Source organism: Gasterosteus aculeatus, unplaced genomic scaffold (assembly GCF_964276395.1).
Source record: "Gasterosteus aculeatus unplaced genomic scaffold, fGasAcu3.hap1.1 HAP1_SCAFFOLD_97, whole genome shotgun sequence".
NCBI lineage: Eukaryota > Metazoa > Chordata > Actinopteri > Perciformes > Gasterosteidae > Gasterosteus > Gasterosteus aculeatus.
Genome location: NW_027554952.1, coordinates 4,281 through 22,421, shown reverse-complemented (window position 1 = coordinate 22,421; position 18,141 = coordinate 4,281). Strand labels below are relative to the sequence as shown.

Here is an 18,141-nt window from a genome sequence, read left to right as displayed (position 1 = left end):
GAACAAAAGACATAACTGTTGAACAAAGGGCCTCTGGAGGATGTTTTGTCTGAGCTACATCTACAAACTCACAAAGGAAATGTGCTTTCACAAGAAGAGCTCTGACAAAATATCAAGCATGTCTGATAACATCTCGCGCTGCATTGGGTTGGGGTTGACGAGGCTCACGGTGACGCTGCCAATGGGCCGATTCTGGGAATTCTCCGGGCCTTGATGTTGGGACGTGTTGTGAAACAACTACTTGGTCAAAATGAATGTGAACCAGCTGATCGAGGCAACTGTGGGGTGAAGTTCACACGGTCAGAATGCTTGATTATTTTTATTGCAAAACACATTCACGATAAGATGCCCGGAGAAACACACAGTTTACGAGAGGTCACATTATACCGTCTTTGGGTATTTGATGCTGCTCTGGCAATAGTTAATATGTAGACAAAGCTCCACTACTTAGCAGAGCAAGAGATTCATCATTTGTGTAGTTCTCAACATGAAATCAAACTCAAAAGTGAACAACCTCACACACACAAGTGCTATTGCCTGAGGATATTTAATGCATGGTATTTATTCAATATGCTTTGTAATTTCAAACATCACATGAAAGGATAATATTTGAGCTCACTGAGCACCATGAAAATAAAAAAGATTATACATATGGTTTAATGTTTGTATCAGCTGGTCTCGTTAAAACGTTGCATGTATATCGGATATTGAGTTTCTGTTAACATATCGTCCAACCTAAGTTTTTACTGCCTTGATGACACCAGGACTGCAGAGAGCCTTCACATCTTCTGCCGCAAACTAAAGACACACCTCTTCAGACTTTGTCCCGACTAAAAGACTAACAAATTGTAGCACTTAAAATTGTACTTATAATGGAACTTATCTATAGCAAATTGTAAATATGCTTATTTGATGAAATTGCACTTTCTTGTTTCTTGCTCTTCTAAGTTTGTATCACTATGGTTGAATGCACTTATTGTAAGTCGCTTTGGATAAAAGTGTCAGCTAAATTACATCTAATGTCATGACACCACAACTTATTAATAATGTTCAGATTTGTTATCCTCCAATAAGTAAAGTGAGTGCACAACTCAGTATTGTCTTTCAAGTATTTTCTTTTAATCTATATTTCTATTTATGCTGTAATTAAGTTTCCATATTCAAATTTAAATTGTGGCAACTGTTTTTGTGAATTGAGTTGAACATGAAGCAACAGGAACCTCATCATAAATCCTGCATCGGAACTGTTACTCAATAAGATTAAGAAAAAATGGCAACAAATAATAAAAATACATTGTCAGGGTCAGCCAAATTCCCACTTCGGGAGTCTAAAGTTGGGCAATTCTAGCAAACCCCAAAAGTGACTCTGCCTTTAGCTTGAGAATAAGCCAACATTCAAGTTGTGCTGTGAAGGCAGCACGTCACCAGCCCACCAGCAGCCGCCGTCAGACAGCCAGACACCTGACCTGCAATAACGGCTCTGGGTCACGGTTACCTGCACAAAACATGTAGTGTGAGCTCTAGTGAAAATGAAAATTTAGACCTGTTGAATGACAAATGTCTGGCGAAGACGTGCGACAGAAAACCCGAAGGATTCATTTACGTTTTCCTTTGTCCCATCTCCTGCCGAGGATGCAGGAGAGTTTTATTGATTAGTTCATTATGTTCATGTCAGTCTTCGAAGCACTCACAAAATTATTTTTGGATTACTGGAGTGGAAGAATGGATCAAGCGTTACCACCATCGCTGCTCTCTCCTCCATGAAAAGCTGCTGGTGAAGAGGTAAAGTAAGGAAGCGAGAAAGGCAAGGAGGGAGGGAGCGTCTAGCGAGAGCAGATTAAGGGCAAAGTCAAAGGGAGAAAAGATTAAACAGACAAAAAGGGTTAAAAAAAAGGCTGAAATGTGCATGTGAGTGATTGTTATGATGAGGACAAAACACCAAGGTAATGATAACCTAAATTTAAAACAGTATAAGGCTTTATCAATATGTATATTCTATAATTCATCCAAAATCAGTTTAAAATGATGTATAAGTAAGTACAAATCTGAACAGACAAACTGAGTAGAGATAGTTATCTGATTAGTTCATGATTAGTGTGTATCTGCGCACACGATGTTGTTGTAGTAGCTGTGCACGCACAGTGAACGTTGATGTGAGAATGTGTGTATGTGATTGAGCGGGTTAGAGGTCTTCCTAATTTCATTAAGACCAATCTGCATCAGAGCCCATAATAGCACATAATTACAGAGCGCAGGGGAATAAACAGACCAGTTACAGTTGAGCCAGAGGCTTCTAATGGGAGTACTGGTCACAGACATCACTATTATTATTCATGCTTTAATTTATTCCACCCAAACCCTTCCGAAACTGAATATGTATGTTCCTCTCAGACAGGATTTGACTGTCAACATTGGTCGTGAGTATCTACATGCTTTGAACTTTTTCATTTTCTCTCAGACTAAAACCAATCTCACAAGTGGCTGTTGTGGCTCCTTTCTACAGCAACGCCTGAAAAAAAAGGAAAAACACGTGGGACCATTTCTAAGTCAACGGTGACATCTGCTGGCTCGGTCTGTAGCTGCTAAAATGTTACATAACAGAGGCAAAAGGGGCTATCGTCTCGAGTGTGGCAATATGTGGGGGATTTACGAGCTCACAAAACAAATCAAAGCTCCCTCGTAGTTCCTGGAATCAGCCCCACCTTCAGTAGAGCCTTTATAAACTCAAACATCAATATTTATCATCAGCCTCTTTCAGATGAGCCGAAAGGTGAACCTTAATAACAGCAAGTGAGTAGACTCCTTGACCTCATTTAAGAATATGCGCAAGCAGAAGGTGATGTCGACCTTTATTTCATCCATTCTCCTGTTTTTATCCTTTACTCCTCTTCATTTGCTCTTCCTCTCTTCTTCTGTTTTCTATTGATAATTTCAACACGTCCTTACTTCTTAACGATGAGAGACAACGGCAACGCTGATGGTATTGTTGTGACCTTGTGAGTCTGTATGTGTGTCGTCACGGTAATAAGTGGTACTAGAGACAGATCACAAGCGTGGAACATTCACAAACAAAAAGTTAACAGGTGTGTGGTTGAAAATAGTAGGGAAGGGCCCATTGGCTCGAACAATTTATGCCATCGGTCAGATTTAGCATTGAGGCTGGCGTGATCTCATCACAAGAACGTCTCTGGATTCATTCAAATTACACATTGTCATCCTGTTTCCGCCGGTGTGCAACCAATCCCACATTCTTGCATTGTTCTTTTTTACATGTAAGAAATGAATACTTTCTTCGATGTTTACTTACCTTAATTTATCAGTTATCAACATTGTTGTCCGTTTTATTTACTCTGGGAATCTTCAAGTGTAATATATCATAGCTGTGGAGGAATAAAATGTAGAATATTTCCTTCTGACCTCTACTGTACAATAAAGTGGCATATAATGGAAATACTCACGTACAAGTGGCCTCATTTGGGTTTGACAAATCAAGTGTATCATATATGCTAAAAATAAATATGTGTGAACTGCTTTTAGGAGCATGTGTGTAAATTAATAGCGGGTGAAATATCGAGTGCATCCCCTTTATTTGAATATTAAACCGTACTTGAGGAGATGCTTAGTGGGGAAGCTTGCTTTTGGACTAGAGGAATTGGAAAGAAAAGCAAATGTCTTTGTGAGTGTCCTTCAGCAACACCCTTAATCCTCAGCAGCTCTCCGGTGATTTGGATTTAGAGCTGTGTAGCTGTGCAACATGAACCAAATCTCTTTAAAAAGAGAACTGCAACTGCTACATGTCATTTCTGGACAGTCGTGTTATTTTGATGCATATTTATCTTCAAATAAAACCTACTTTACAACATTGAAGGAAATGTGGGTATTTTAAAGCAGAAAACTACTACAGGACCAATGCACTCATTTCGAAATTATTATGAAATGATAACAAAACATATTCTCTGACACTTTGCGTCAGCCAGAAAATTTGAATAGTCATCAATCTGCATTCACGTTTACTTGATTTCAACATCTTCTCCCCGTCAGCATTTGTCCAGCCGTGATCTGATTAGGGCTTTTGACAGCCTTTATACCAGAACCCTCTTCAGTGGCAGTTTTTTTTTTTGCGTCGTCGAGAGGCCCGATTCAAACGCCCTCTGCATCATCTTCACTTTCCTTTTTATAAACCTCTCATCAGCCTCCTCCTCTCTCCTTCTCGCTCGTTCCTCCTCTAGCTCACCCCGTCCCTCCCACAAATCCCTCTTCTCTCCTCTCTTCCACTTAATTTCCTCCAATTTCCTCCGCTTCCCCCACCTCTCCTCTCACTGTCTCCCTCCATTTCTGAGTTTCTTTTAGCAGTCACATAGTCAGGCATGTGAGGTGAAGGATGTAATCTGCAATCTTCACACAGTCTCTTTTAATTTTTTTTTTTTTTTTTTACATCTGTCTGTCTTTCTCTCCTTGTCTGTCTTTGTTTTTCAAATGGTGCTAATTTGACAATGAAGAGGAGGCAACACAAATTAAATTAATTTTCTGTTGTCATGAAGAAGAACCCTGTGCTGTATTGCTGTTTGTCAAGTAATCAGCCATATTTGAATGACAAACTGGATTTTATTATATTAGGAAGAACTATATATCATTTGAGGCGTCTGTGGGTGAGTGGGGAGCACGGTCGTCCTCCAATTAGAGGGGGTTGTCGGTTCGATCCCAGGCTCTGCTAACCTGCATGTCGTTGTGTCCTTGGGCAAGAAACTTAACCCAACGTTGCTCCTGTAGCTGCGACTACAGTGTGTGAATGTTAGTTACTGATGGGCAGGTGTCACTGTGTATGGTTCTCCTGTCATCAGTGTATGAATGGGTGTGAATGGGTGAATGACGTCATGTAGTGTTAAAGCGCTTTGAGTGGTCAGAAGACTAGAAAAGCGCTATACAAGCACAGTCCATTTACCATATACACAGATGCCATCCGATATATTATGTTGAAATACATTTTTACAGTTGATACATATCTAAACAATGGAAAAAATAACAAATGCAAAAGCTATATATGTCCTGAGCTTTTCTGTTTTCCCCATTTCTTAATCTTCAAGTCATAAAACTGATAAATGCCACAATTTTTATGGGTTTTCTGATAGAGATAGATTGTCAAACGTTGGTCAAAAGAAGGGCTGCATCTTAACATTACATTACATGTCATTTAGCTGACACTTTTATCCAAAGCGACTTACAGTAAGTGCATTCAACCATAGGGGTACAAACTCAGAAGAACAAGAAACAAGAAAGTGCAATTTCCTCAAATAAGCCAATTTACAATTTGCTATAGATGAGTAATGTTACAAGTACAATTTAAGTGCTACAATTTGTTAGTCTTTAGTCGAGGTAGCATTAACAAGCACTGATTCCTGAAGAGCTGATTATAGCTGATCAGCAACACCTGTGACACCTGCAGGATGGGTATATGAAACCTGCCGTGTGGCTCAGATCGTATTTTCTGTTGGTGGCTGAAGTAATGGGAGGGTTTTGGGCCTTGCTTGTTTTTGTGCTGACTGTCTGGTTCACCAAAGGTATTTCTGTCTGTTTTGGAAACATCTATTCAATGGATCTGCATTGGAGTATAGTAAATGTAATGATGACGAAGAAACCTTTGATTATATGCAACTGCTCTATTCATAGGCTCTGGTTGGCCAGTTGGTGGCACAAATGTGAATGGTAATGGGCCGCAAAGGGCAATGAGAGGTAAGAATATTGGGTGACTAAATATTTGATTAGCTTCTACTTGACACTGACATTATTTTATTACTAATAGAGCTGTCTCCTAATGAGCCCTCCATAAAGAAGGCTCTTACGCTTCACCAGTCTGAGTCTGAGTCTGTGTTCCTGCGGAAGTCAAAAGAAGGTAAGACAGTTCTGCTTAACCCTATTTGATTCATGTTTGTGTACGGCTCAGGTTCTTGAGGTCCATATTTCATTGAGGCTTTGTCTGGCTTTTGGTATTTTGACTTCATTGATTGAATGTCTTCCCTTTTAGTCCAACTGGAAACTAACGAAGTGGAGGTTAAGGCATCAGCTGCCTACCTGAAAGCTGTTGAACATGCGCATAACGACGGCGTTCCCATCGGCGCCACGCTGGGCGACTACGGCGGCTACGGCGGCGCCCTGCTCAACGGCTCGCTGGGCGACTACGGCGGCTACGGCGGCGCCCTGCTCAACGGCTCGCTGGGCGACTACGGCGGCTACGGCGACGCCCTGCTCAACGGCTCGCTGGGCGACTACGGCGGCTACGGCGACGCCCTGCTCAACGGCACGCTGGGCAACTACGGCGGCTACGGCGGCGCCCTGCTCAACGGCTCGCTGGGCGGCTACGGCGACTCCCTGCTCTACGGCGGCTACGGCGACGCCCTGCTCAACGGCACGCTGGGCGACTCTTTTACTCCAACGATACCAAACTAATAAGTTGGGTGGACCTTTTGGGGCACATTGCTTTAGTTTGTCGTGTAACTTAAGGATGTTTCTGCTTGTACCGCTGCTTTAAATAAAATGTTTGCCTCAATTTTTGGTGAAGAAGCTGAATTAGTGACTTTCATTCATTTGTAATACTCGTTTGAGGGGTACAATTTTGTATTCAAATACTTTCTCCACAAAGTTCAGGTTTAACGTAATTTCCAGTTAAATATTTTATCTAAGTCATATCTTGAATATTGTATAATTTCTGTTTGGCTACATGGTCTATCCCGCAAACATTTGTTGCTGCGCTAGCATGCTGTTAAGGCTAGTGCATAGCCAGGGTCAAGTACTCTTCACAGGAAGTCATGTGATGACATTCTGTGACCGTTCTCTTTTGGATTGGAGAACCCTGTGCTGTATTGCTGTTTGTCAAGTAATCAGCCATATTTGAATGATAAACTGGATTTTATTATATTAGGAAGAACTATATATCATTTGAGGCGTCTGTGGGTGAGTGGGGAGCACGGTCGTCCTCTAATTAGAGGGGGTTGTCTGTTCGATCCCAGGCTCTGCTAACCTGCATGTCGTTGTGTCCTTGGGCAAGAAACTTAACCCAACGTTGCTCCTGTAGCTGCGACTAGTGTGTGTGAATGGTAGTTACTGATGGGCAGGTGTCACTGTGTATGGTTCTCCTGTCATCAGTGTATGAATGGGTGTGAATGGGTGAATGACGTCATGTAGTGTTAAAGCGCTTTGAGTGGTCAGAAGACTAGAAAAGCGCTATACAAGCACAGTCCATTTACCATATACACAGATGCCATCCGATATAATGTTGAAATACATTTTTACAGTTGATACATATCTAAACAATGGAAAAAATAACAAATGCAAAAGCTATATATGTCCTGAGCTTTTCTGTTTTCCCCATTTCTTAATCTTCAAGTCATAAAACTGATAAATGCCACAATTTTTATGGGTTTTCTGATAGAGATAGATTGTCAAACGTTGGTCAAAAGAAGGGCTGCATCTTAACATTACATTACATGTCATTTAGCTGACACTTTTATCCAAAGCGACTTACAGTAAGTGCATTCAACCATAGGGGTACAAACTCAGAAGAACAAGAAACAAGAAAGTGCAATTTCCTCAAATAAGCCAATTTACAATTTGCTATAGATGAGTAATGTTACAAGTACAATTTAAGTGCTACAATTTGTTAGTCTTTAGTCGAGGTAGCATTAACAAGCACTGATTCCTGAAGAGCTGATTATAGCTGATCAGCAACACCTGTGACACCTGCAGGATGGGTATATGAAACCTGCCGTGTGGCTCAGATCGTATTTTCTGTTGGTGGCTGAAGTAATGGGAGGGTTTTGGGCCTTGCTTGTTTTTGTGCTGACTGTCTGGTTCACCAAAGGTATTTCTGTCTGTTTTGGAAACATCTATTCAATGGATCTGCATTGGAGTATAGTAAATGTAATGATGACGAAGAAACCTTTGATTATATGCAACTGCTCTATTCATAGGCTCTGGTTGGCCAGTTGGTGGCACAAATGTGAATGGTAATGGGCCGCAAAGGGCAATGAGAGGTAAGAATATTGGGTGACTAAATATTTGATTAGCTTCTACTTGACACTGACATTATTTTATTACTAATAGAGCTGTCTCCTAATGAGCCCTCCATAAAGAAGGCTCTTACGCTTCACCAGTCTGAGTCTGAGTCTGTGTTCCTGCGGAAGTCAAAAGAAGGTAAGACAGTTCTGCTTAACCCTATTTGATTCATGTTTGTGTACGGCTCAGGTTCTTGAGGTCCATATTTCATTGAGGCTTTGTCTGGCTTTTGGTATTTTGACTTCATTGATTGAATGTCTTCCCTTTTAGTCCAACTGGAAACTAACGAAGTGGAGGTTAAGGCATCAGCTGCCTACCTGAAAGCTGTTGAACATGCGCATAACGACGGCGTTCCCATCGGCGCCACGCTGGGCGACTACGGCGGCTACGGCGGCGCCCTGCTCAACGGCTCGCTGGGCGACTACGGCGGCTACGGCGGCGCCCTGCTCAACGGCTCGCTGGGCGACTACGGCGGCTACGGCGACGCCCTGCTCAACGGCTCGCTGGGCGACTACGGCGGCTACGGCGACGCCCTGCTCAACGGCACGCTGGGCAACTACGGCGGCTACGGCGGCGCCCTGCTCAACGGCTCGCTGGGCGGCTACGGCGACTCCCTGCTCTACGGCGGCTACGGCGACGCCCTGCTCAACGGCACGCTGGGCGACTCTTTTACTCCAACGATACCAAACTAATAAGTTGGGTGGACCTTTTGGGGCACATTGCTTTAGTTTGTCGTGTAACTTAAGGATGTTTCTGCTTGTACCGCTGCTTTAAATAAAATGTTTGCCTCAATTTTTGGTGAAGAAGCTGAATTAGTGACTTTCATTCATTTGTAATACTCGTTTGAGGGGTACAATTTTGTATTCAAATACTTTCTCCACAAAGTTCAGGTTTAACGTAATTTCCAGTTAAATATTTTATCTAAGTCATATCTTGAATATTGTATAATTTCTGTTTGGCTACATGGTCTATCCCGCAAACATTTGTTGCTGCGCTAGCATGCTGTTAAGGCTAGTGCATAGCCAGGGTCAAGTACTCTTCACAGGAAGTCATGTGATGACATTCTGTGACCGTTCTCTTTTGGATTGGAGAACCCTGTGCTGTATTGCTGTTTGTCAAGTAATCAGCCATATTTGAATGATAAACTGGATTTTATTATATTAGGAAGAACTATATATCATTTGAGGCGTCTGTGGGTGAGTGGGGAGCACGGTCGTCCTCTAATTAGAGGGGGTTGTCTGTTCGATCCCAGGCTCTGCTAACCTGCATGTCGTTGTGTCCTTGGGCAAGAAACTTAACCCAACGTTGCTCCTGTAGCTGCGACTAGTGTGTGTGAATGGTAGTTACTGATGGGCAGGTGTCACTGTGTATGGTTCTCCTGTCATCAGTGTATGAATGGGTGTGAATGGGTGAATGACGTCATGTAGTGTTAAAGCGCTTTGAGTGGTCAGAAGACTAGAAAAGCGCTATACAAGCACAGTCCATTTACCATATACACAGATGCCATCCGATATAATGTTGAAATACATTTTTACAGTTGATACATATCTAAACAATGGAAAAAATAACAAATGCAAAAGCTATATATGTCCTGAGCTTTTCTGTTTTCCCCATTTCTTAATCTTCAAGTCATAAAACTGATAAATGCCACAATTTTTATGGGTTTTCTGATAGAGATAGATTGTCAAACGTTGGTCAAAAGAAGGGCTGCATCTTAACATTACATTACATGTCATTTAGCTGACACTTTTATCCAAAGCGACTTACAGTAAGTGCATTCAACCATAGGGGTACAAACTCAGAAGAACAAGAAACAAGAAAGTGCAATTTCCTCAAATAAGCCAATTTACAATTTGCTATAGATGAGTAATGTTACAAGTACAATTTAAGTGCTACAATTTGTTAGTCTTTAGTCGAGGTAGCATTAACAAGCACTGATTCCTGAAGAGCTGATTATAGCTGATCAGCAACACCTGTGACACCTGCAGGATGGGTATATGAAACCTGCCGTGTGGCTCAGATCGTATTTTCTGTTGGTGGCTGAAGTAATGGGAGGGTTTTGGGCCTTGCTTGTTTTTGTGCTGACTGTCTGGTTCACCAAAGGTATTTCTGTCTGTTTTGGAAACATCTATTCAATGGATCTGCATTGGAGTATAGTAAATGTAATGATGACGAAGAAACCTTTGATTATATGCAACTGCTCTATTCATAGGCTCTGGTTGGCCAGTTGGTGGCACAAATGTGAATGGTAATGGGCCGCAAAGGGCAATGAGAGGTAAGAATATTGGGTGACTAAATATTTGATTAGCTTCTACTTGACACTGACATTATTTTATTACTAATAGAGCTGTCTCCTAATGAGCCCTCCATAAAGAAGGCTCTTACGCTTCACCAGTCTGAGTCTGAGTCTGTGTTCCTGCGGAAGTCAAAAGAAGGTAAGACAGTTCTGCTTAACCCTATTTGATTCATGTTTGTGTACGGCTCAGGTTCTTGAGGTCCATATTTCATTGAGGCTTTGTCTGGCTTTTGGTATTTTGACTTCATTGATTGAATGTCTTCCCTTTTAGTCCAACTGGAAACTAACGAAGTGGAGGTTAAGGCATCAGCTGCCTACCTGAAAGCTGTTGAACATGCGCATAACGACGGCGTTCCCATCGGCGCCACGCTGGGCGACTACGGCGGCTACGGCGGCTACGGCGACGCCCTGGTCAACGGCTCGCTGGGCGACTACGGCGGCGGCTACAGCGACGCCCTGCTCAACGGCTCGCTGGGCGGCTACGGCGACGCCCTGCTCAACGGCTCGCTGGGCGACTACGGCGGCGGCTACAGCGACGCCCTGCTCAACGGCTCGCTGGGCGGCTACGGCGACGCCCTGCTCAACGGCTCGCTGGGCGACTACGGCGGCGGCTACGGCGACGCCCTGCTCAACGGCTCGCTGGGCGACTACGGCGGCGGCTACGGCGACGCCCTGCTCAACGGCTCGCTGGGCGACTACGGCGGCGGCTACGGCGACGCCCTGCTCAACGGCTCGCTGGGCGACTACGGCGGCGGCTACGGCGACGCCCTGCTCAACGGCTCGCTGGGCGACTACGGCGGCGGCGACGCCCTGCTCAACGGCTCGCTGGGCGACTACGGCGGCGGCGACGCCCTGCTCAACGGCTCGCTGGGCGACTACGGCGGCGGCGACGCCCTGCTCAACGGCTCGCTGGGCGACTACGGCGGCGGCTACGGCGACGCCCTGCTCAACGGCTCGCTGGGCGACTACGGCGGCGGCTACGGCGACGCCCTGCTCAACGGCACGCTGGGCGACTACGGCGGCGGCTACGGCGACGCCCTGCTCAACGGCACGCTGGGCGACTACGGCGGCTACGGCGACGCCCTGCTCAACGGCTCGCTGGGCGACTACGGCGGCGCCCTGCTCAACGGCACGCTGGGCGACTCTTTTACTCCAACGATACCAAACTAATAAGTTGGGTGGACCTTTTGGGGCACATTGCTTTAGTTTGTCGTGTAACTTAAGGATGTTTCTGCTTGTACCGCTGCTTTAAATAAAATGTTTGCCTCAATTTTTGGTGAAGAAGCTGAATTAGTGACTTTCATTCATTTGTAATACTCGTTTGAGGGGTACAATTTTGTATTCAAATACTTTCTCCACAAAGTTCAGGTTTAACGTAATTTCCAGTTAAATATTTTATCTAAGTCATATCTTGAATATTGTATAATTTCTGTTTGGCTACATGGTCTATCCCGCAAACATTTGTTGCTGCGCTAGCATCCTGTTAAGGCTAGTGCATAGCCAGGGTCAAGTACTCTTCACAGGAAGTCATGTGATGACATTCTGTGAACGTTCACTTTTGTGAGGTTTGTCAGCGCTTTGTGTACATGGAGCCTAAACCTGAATGCTACACTATACCATATTTTGAGGAAGTATTTTCTATATTTTGAATACAAAATGGCACAAGTATTTTGTGTTCGTTGTTAATTGAAGGGTATTTTGTAACTTATATTTTGATGTGTTTTTGCCCATCCCTGCATATAACCCAACCCAAAAGTAAAGCATGCAGGGAAGTTTGTCGTAGATTTGCCTAAATAAAGCACCAGGTTGACTGGATTTTTTTTAAACAATTGTAGATTTTTGAGGTTTACTCTTAGAGTAATATCTAATGCACTTGTGCAAAGAAGACATGCAGAAAAGATTTTAGATATTTGGGATTTTGGTCTAAAAGCAACCCTGTTTCAGCTTTTACTTAATGTAACTTCGTCAGATTCTGTTTCTTCGAGATCTCTACCATCTTTAAAGAACATATCCCATGATGGTTTCTCCTGTGTCATGCATGCTCTGTCTTCGTTCACTTTCTTTCCGAATCAGATGTATGTAACTGCAGTTGTAAGGTTCAATAACCTTCAGTGTCCATTCTGCATGTTTCTAAGTCGCTCAAATTTATAAAGCTTGAGCCCCCTGGGGCTAAGAAAGTCCACAGAGAGGGGGAGAGAGAGGGAGACATTATCTGTGCAATTTCAAGCTGTGTCCATCATGTGGCAGTGTGCAGCTTCTTAGGTGCTACTGTCACAATGGAACAGAGCCAGTCAAAGTCAGCCTAATCCCCCACACACACACGCACAGACACTCCATGTCTGGTTTTTATCTCTGTGTGCAGCTTGGAGCTTACAGCGTGCCCCCCCTGCGCCCCCCCCCCCCGCATCCTCTTGCATCTCTTTGATGCCTCTCTGGAAACACAGGACCTGCTAATGGAGACAAGGAAAAGGCTTCTCACTACACTTCCTTCTCGTCATTCGAGCCAATTCATTACTATAATGTTCGAAAGGAGGGGAGAAAAAGGAAGGAAAAAATTAAACTGTTTTTTTTTTTGGCAGAATAATGCTGTACAATGACAGATGAACGTAACAAATTGTATTGATATTGAAGACCTGCAGAAGAAGAACAAGGACTAGTACATTTTTCTGTGTAAATATGAAGAAAATGTGATTTTTGTTGGTTTATTTATTGAGGTAGATGGTCTCTCGTTCTCACTTTCTTCTGTTTTTTTTCTTTTCTTATACGTTCATTTTGATAAAACAAACCTCGAAATTTGTCTTTACTGTAATCTACTGTAATCTGCCTCCTAGAAAAAAAGGACTATTTTTTTAAATTAAAAATAACTTATACAGAATGAGCTGAGCTTGAGTCCAATCTTGACCTCAGTTACAGCAGTTGAGTAAACCATCTGCACCAAATGGTCTATTTGGTTTCTGCTGAGGAGCCTTCAGGGCTTTAATTCCGATGGTGACCAATCTAATGATACAATGCTAACATTGTGCCAAGAGTTTAGAAAGGGTGCTTTGTCGTTGGCCATGAATAAAGCAATGTCCATTAAGAAACTTTTTTTTTTATTATTTTGTCTTTACAAACTTCACCGGTCTGCACAGAGCGCTGACCTCATTTGATTTGCTGTATTTAAGCTTTGGTAGTTGGAGAAAAGATTAAGGCATTGAAAAGAAAAGTATCCAAACTGGAAACCCAATCCTGAGGTAACAACTTTTTTCCAATAAAAGCAGGTTGTGAAACCAGCTACAAAAGTCACTGAATCTAGTTAGAAATTTCCCGGCAAAGTCGGCAACACTGTCCCTTCAGGCCGCTCCTCTAAAGTTCTCTTATGAATAAATGAATCAGAAGGGAAGTAAACAACAAACATGGCTATTGTTAATACTCACTGCTTTTAAGCTAGCAGCTTGAAGAAGGACTGATGCTCAATTAGTGCATGAGTGGAATGTACGCAGGCAGGTAGGTGCTTTTTAATGTGTTAGAACATTAGAGCATTGGATTTATTAAAAGCTGTAAGCTGAAAATGTCAACAAGTATAACTCATCTCTTTCCTAAACCGCCATGGCTTTAAATAAACAAGTTACTTACACATAGACACACACACACACACACACACTCACAGAGACGTATATATATTTCCCAAATAGATCACATGACCCATTTACTGATAAATATATAGGTATCAGTCTTTCCCCCACAAACACACGCTGCCTCTTCCTGTCACACTTTCAGAGTCAGTGATCCTTACAGTGCAATCTGAGTGACAGTTTGATTTATAGTGTTATGTTGTGCGTCAGTTTGAGCCAAAACCCCGGCTGAGAAAAAAGCAGGAAACGATCAATTATTACCTTTCATGTCTTTATTCCACAGCAACATCCCTGTGAAATTCAGCACAAGGATCAGCAAACCTTATGTTTATCATTACAACAAAGAGGATGACGGATTGGAGATCATGACAAAGTAGTTCAATATTTTCCTGCATGAGATATTCCGAAGGATGACAAAGGGAACGATTTAGATTTGTGTGAAAAGTTTAAATTAGCTCCAACTTGACAAGCTACAACGTTTAAGTGCTCGGGTTGATGTGTCAATAGCACGGTAGAGTACAACACAAAGATAACAAGGGCCCGTCTGTTGCATAACATGCACTTTAACATCCTTATGTATTTAAATCAGAGCACTTAGGTATGATTTTGAATGCAGGACTTTTACTTGTGATGGATTATTATTACAGTGAGGTTAAAGCATCTGAATACTCCCTCGCTCAGTTATACTACAATCCAAAATTGCCTTAAAATGCCTTCAGTCTGTGTCGCGTTCAAAACCCCTGTCAAAAATATTGACCTCCATATTGATGTTTATTAAGTTTCAGGAGTGGCTTCGTCAAACAAGTTTGCTTCAGGGGGAATCTCTCCCTGCACGAAGAGGTGATGAGTCAGTGGCTGACACGCAGAACACGTTGGATGGATATGCTTTTATATTTTGGGGAAGGGACAATGAGATGTTCTTTCTGCAGGCATACTTAATTTAAATCAAACAAGACCAGAAGTGACAGCACTTCAGCAAGTCAGAGGGGTGTACGATGATGTTCTGACCTCACTACTTTAAAATAGTTTGTTGGTCAGCGTGGCCTCAGATCAGCAACCGAGTGCAGTATAAAGATTTAAAAAAAAAAGGTGAAGTTCACAACTCTGGAATGTGAGGGTGCAGTTGTCAAGGTGAATGGATTGATTAACAAAAGTGTCTGAGGCCGTGTTTGTGTTGTGTCCTCAACATGCGTTACTTGGGAAGCCTCAGACTATCACACACAAGTTACCCTCTATTCTTTGTTACAACTAAAACTGTTAATTTATCTCAAATGTCACACTGCTTTTTCAAGCATCATGAGCAACCTTTGGGTTTTGAGTCAAAGACCATTTTGGGTCACACTCAGCGTTCCATTCTTTCGTTATGGAACGGGCAAATATTCAATCATCTATCAATAGTTATTTAAAACCTTTGTTTGATCTTTTAAACATGCATTGAAACATATGGCACGCAACAAACAAAAAAGGATTCTTTATTTCACATACATGTTTATTCTGCTTTTCTTTCATTGATCTCATTGTTCCTTAGTGGCAATTAAGAGTATCTACATAAGAAGCATATTCCACAATGCTGCAACATGCACATGCTGAAAGCGGAATGGCGGCGTGTCTCAGTTCGAAACTGTAATCAGGGAAATCAGCTGCTCCAGTGTTGGCTGGAACGGAAACCAGCAGACTCTTCAGCCTCAATGGCACATGATTGAAAACCTTTGGTATTATGTTCAGGCGTGTGTGCCTGCTTTTTTTACTCTGACTAACCAGGCTGACATTTCGGGAAAGTGGTTCTGCACATTGCTTAGCAATATGTGACACAAGAACCAGACTTGGCTGATGATTGTAATTCTAGTCACCAACTCCTATATGTGTCGGTACATTATATAGTTTGAGCCTTTTACTCCTTTTTCTTCAAATGCATTTGTTAGTTGAGTCCATACTAATAGCAAATGAGCAACTTACTCATTATCATTTAATGCTAGCCATTAGAAAATGGACATCTCTGTAAATATTATTATTGTATACTGCATTTCCACGGAAACACACTATTGCTAACTCTGATGTTCAGGTTCATGACAAATACAATAGGTATTTCTTCTTGTACAGTAATGCAACCCACAATGGAATGTAGCCATTTATATTACTGTACAATGGAAATTAAAGTCAGAGACAAATAAACAATAATATCTTCATATATATCTTCAAATATTCCCTAGCACCCAATGTCAAATTGATCCTTGATATTAAAACATTTCAAGTCAGGAATTGATATAAAATCAGAAAATGTTTCCTAATAATACCCAAGATACATTTCAAAATGACAAAATGAATGAAGTTTTTTTCCACAAATCACATGCTCATAATGATGACTGAAGATCTTAAATTACATATAGAGACATTACAATCACATCTCTGTGATCACTAATACGCAAGTGCTTTAACTTACCTCCCAGAAAATACGCTAGCACCTTTTGTTTTTTTACCTTATGATGAAAAATGGGATTATTTAGTACTCCCTATGGAGCCATTGTGACAAACTGCCATTTGCATGATTGTTCTGTTTACCCACATGCTCAGTATTCCTACACACACAACTATTTTTCCTTAAAAAGATATTGCCAATCTATTCATATAACGTAATTCTAATGCTGTCATTGGTGGCCTACTTTTATGAGAGCAAACCATTAATCACTCAGCCCGAGAGGAGAGCAGCAACCTGCTACAAACCAAAGGACGCCATGCGGTTGGGGTACCAGAGGATCCCCTGTCTCTAACTGGAACAATGACACACATCACTAAGTGCTGAGCCTATGGAAGGTAACTCGCTGAGAAACACAGGGATGTGTGTGTGTGTGTGTGTGTGTGTGTGTGGACTGTGGGTGTTTTGTGGTAGACCGCTGGCCCATTCGATACACAAAGGACTTGTTTTGGAAGTGACAGATTAATTGCTGGTTTCAGCTCAACCCTGAATACACTCTAGTATCTGTACCCATGGGTGGTAGAAGCCAGAGCCTCAAATGAATCAAACAGGAGCTGAAAAGGCAATGCAGACAAAAACAGCGTTGGCAAGAGCTAAATTCAAAAGACAAGGCTGTATGTAAATAGGAGCCAATTTGGTTGGTTGGTCAGTCAGTAACTTTTTTCCAGACTGATACATTTAAAAAACTGGTTTTGAGGAAAAGGTTACCACATATACTTGGCAAAGCTTTCAAGAGGTGAACGCACCCCCCAAAAAATGCAGTGAATATTCATTTTGTCGCCAAGCCATATACTGTAGTTCTCCAACGACATTTAGCAGAAAGGCCGAGCAACACGCAGACGTAGGGGAAAGCATGCTTGGACGATTAACATGTTAGGAGATTAACATTCATCTGTATATCGGCTTCAGAATGTTCTTTTCAGTGGTGTTTTGCAAGCATATTTTTAAAATCCGTTATAAATTGGAGCCAAGGACATTCATCTCCAGCTAGCTGAAGTTACATCTTTAACTTGTAGATTGAAGACGTAGTACCATTTACCCACCTAGAAACGCTTAAATACAAGTAGCAGTCTCCATCAAATATCCATTTTACAATGGATTTTTGATGGATTGCCCCAGAAACTGGTGCACAACATTCATGCTCCTGTACATTATATACCGAGACTGTGATCATCAGTAATAAAATAATATAAAATAGTTATAGCTTCATCACAATCTTTCCTGATGGGAGCATTTTTGGTCGTGCCTCTGGGAGAGAATGTTATCAAGTTAATGTAAAACTAACACCATTACGTCCGTCAAGCAGAACAGCTTAACAGCAGGGAGCCGCGTTCTCAATAACTACTCTCCCACTGTTTCTCGTTACAGATTATAAACTCTATGTCAAGTAGCACTTCACTTCATGTTGCCCTCCGTAAATGTACATTCATCACCCACACATTAAAAAAAGCAGGCAACTTGTCTCAGTTCATGTTAGTTAATAAAAAAGAACCTTTTACATTTAAGTGTGTATACTACATGTTTTAGCGCAAAAAGTAACACGTACTGTATGTGAATATTGAACCGGTCAATAACACAAATTTTGTTTAACGTCATCTCTTATCGTGTGCCTTCTATTTTCAGTTTTCCTCTTTTCCTTTGTGCACTATGTGCTTGAACGTACGCTTCCAAGGCATGTATTCATTTTACAATGTTTGTAACTGGATAAC

General features: G+C 42.1%; 3 protein-coding genes across 3 annotated transcripts; all 3 read left to right on the top strand.

Moving 5' to 3' along the window:
• The first annotated feature begins 5,440 nt into the window (after nucleotides 1-5,440).
• LOC144395159 (uncharacterized) lies at nucleotides 5,441-6,544 on the top strand. The gene is made up of 4 exons (XM_078098087.1): nucleotides 5,441-5,558; nucleotides 5,668-5,730; nucleotides 5,801-5,890; nucleotides 6,023-6,544. The coding sequence occupies exons 1-4, from the start codon at nucleotides 5,453-5,455 to the stop codon at nucleotides 6,442-6,444; spliced, it is 681 nt and encodes a 226-aa protein (XP_077954213.1). The 5' UTR covers nucleotides 5,441-5,452; the 3' UTR covers nucleotides 6,445-6,544.
• A 1,193-nt stretch (nucleotides 6,545-7,737) lies between these two features.
• Nucleotides 7,738-8,841, top strand: LOC144395158 (uncharacterized). Its single transcript, XM_078098086.1, has 4 exons — nucleotides 7,738-7,855; nucleotides 7,965-8,027; nucleotides 8,098-8,187; nucleotides 8,320-8,841. Exons 1-4 carry the CDS (start codon nucleotides 7,750-7,752, stop codon nucleotides 8,739-8,741), a joined length of 681 nt encoding a protein of 226 aa, XP_077954212.1. The 5' UTR covers nucleotides 7,738-7,749; the 3' UTR covers nucleotides 8,742-8,841.
• A 1,192-nt stretch (nucleotides 8,842-10,033) lies between these two features.
• LOC120835871 (uncharacterized) lies at nucleotides 10,034-12,171 on the top strand. The gene is made up of 4 exons (XM_040205160.2): nucleotides 10,034-10,152; nucleotides 10,262-10,324; nucleotides 10,395-10,484; nucleotides 10,617-12,171. The coding sequence occupies exons 1-4, from the start codon at nucleotides 10,047-10,049 to the stop codon at nucleotides 11,513-11,515; spliced, it is 1,158 nt and encodes a 385-aa protein (XP_040061094.2). The 5' UTR covers nucleotides 10,034-10,046; the 3' UTR covers nucleotides 11,516-12,171.
• The last annotated feature ends 5,970 nt before the right edge of the window (nucleotides 12,172-18,141 follow it).

What these genes read in the sequence shown, in the direction of transcription:
- LOC120835871 (XM_040205160.2), top strand. Translation starts at nt 10,047, where the DNA reads ATGAAACCTGCCGTGTGGCTCAGATCGTATTTTCTGTTGGTGGCTGAA. An exon ending in GCCGCAAAGGGCAATGAGAG is followed by an intron (nt 10,325 to 10,394) that starts GTAAGAATATTG and finishes TATTACTAATAG; the next exon opens with AGCTGTCTCCTAATGAGCCC. An exon ending in CCTGCGGAAGTCAAAAGAAG is followed by an intron (nt 10,485 to 10,616) that starts GTAAGACAGTTC and finishes CTTCCCTTTTAG; the next exon opens with TCCAACTGGAAACTAACGAA.
- LOC144395159 (XM_078098087.1), top strand. Translation starts at nt 5,453, where the DNA reads ATGAAACCTGCCGTGTGGCTCAGATCGTATTTTCTGTTGGTGGCTGAA. An exon ending in GACTGTCTGGTTCACCAAAG is followed by an intron (nt 5,559 to 5,667) that starts GTATTTCTGTCT and finishes CTCTATTCATAG; the next exon opens with GCTCTGGTTGGCCAGTTGGT. An exon ending in GCCGCAAAGGGCAATGAGAG is followed by an intron (nt 5,731 to 5,800) that starts GTAAGAATATTG and finishes TATTACTAATAG; the next exon opens with AGCTGTCTCCTAATGAGCCC.
- LOC144395158 (XM_078098086.1), top strand. Translation starts at nt 7,750, where the DNA reads ATGAAACCTGCCGTGTGGCTCAGATCGTATTTTCTGTTGGTGGCTGAA. An exon ending in GACTGTCTGGTTCACCAAAG is followed by an intron (nt 7,856 to 7,964) that starts GTATTTCTGTCT and finishes CTCTATTCATAG; the next exon opens with GCTCTGGTTGGCCAGTTGGT. An exon ending in CCTGCGGAAGTCAAAAGAAG is followed by an intron (nt 8,188 to 8,319) that starts GTAAGACAGTTC and finishes CTTCCCTTTTAG; the next exon opens with TCCAACTGGAAACTAACGAA.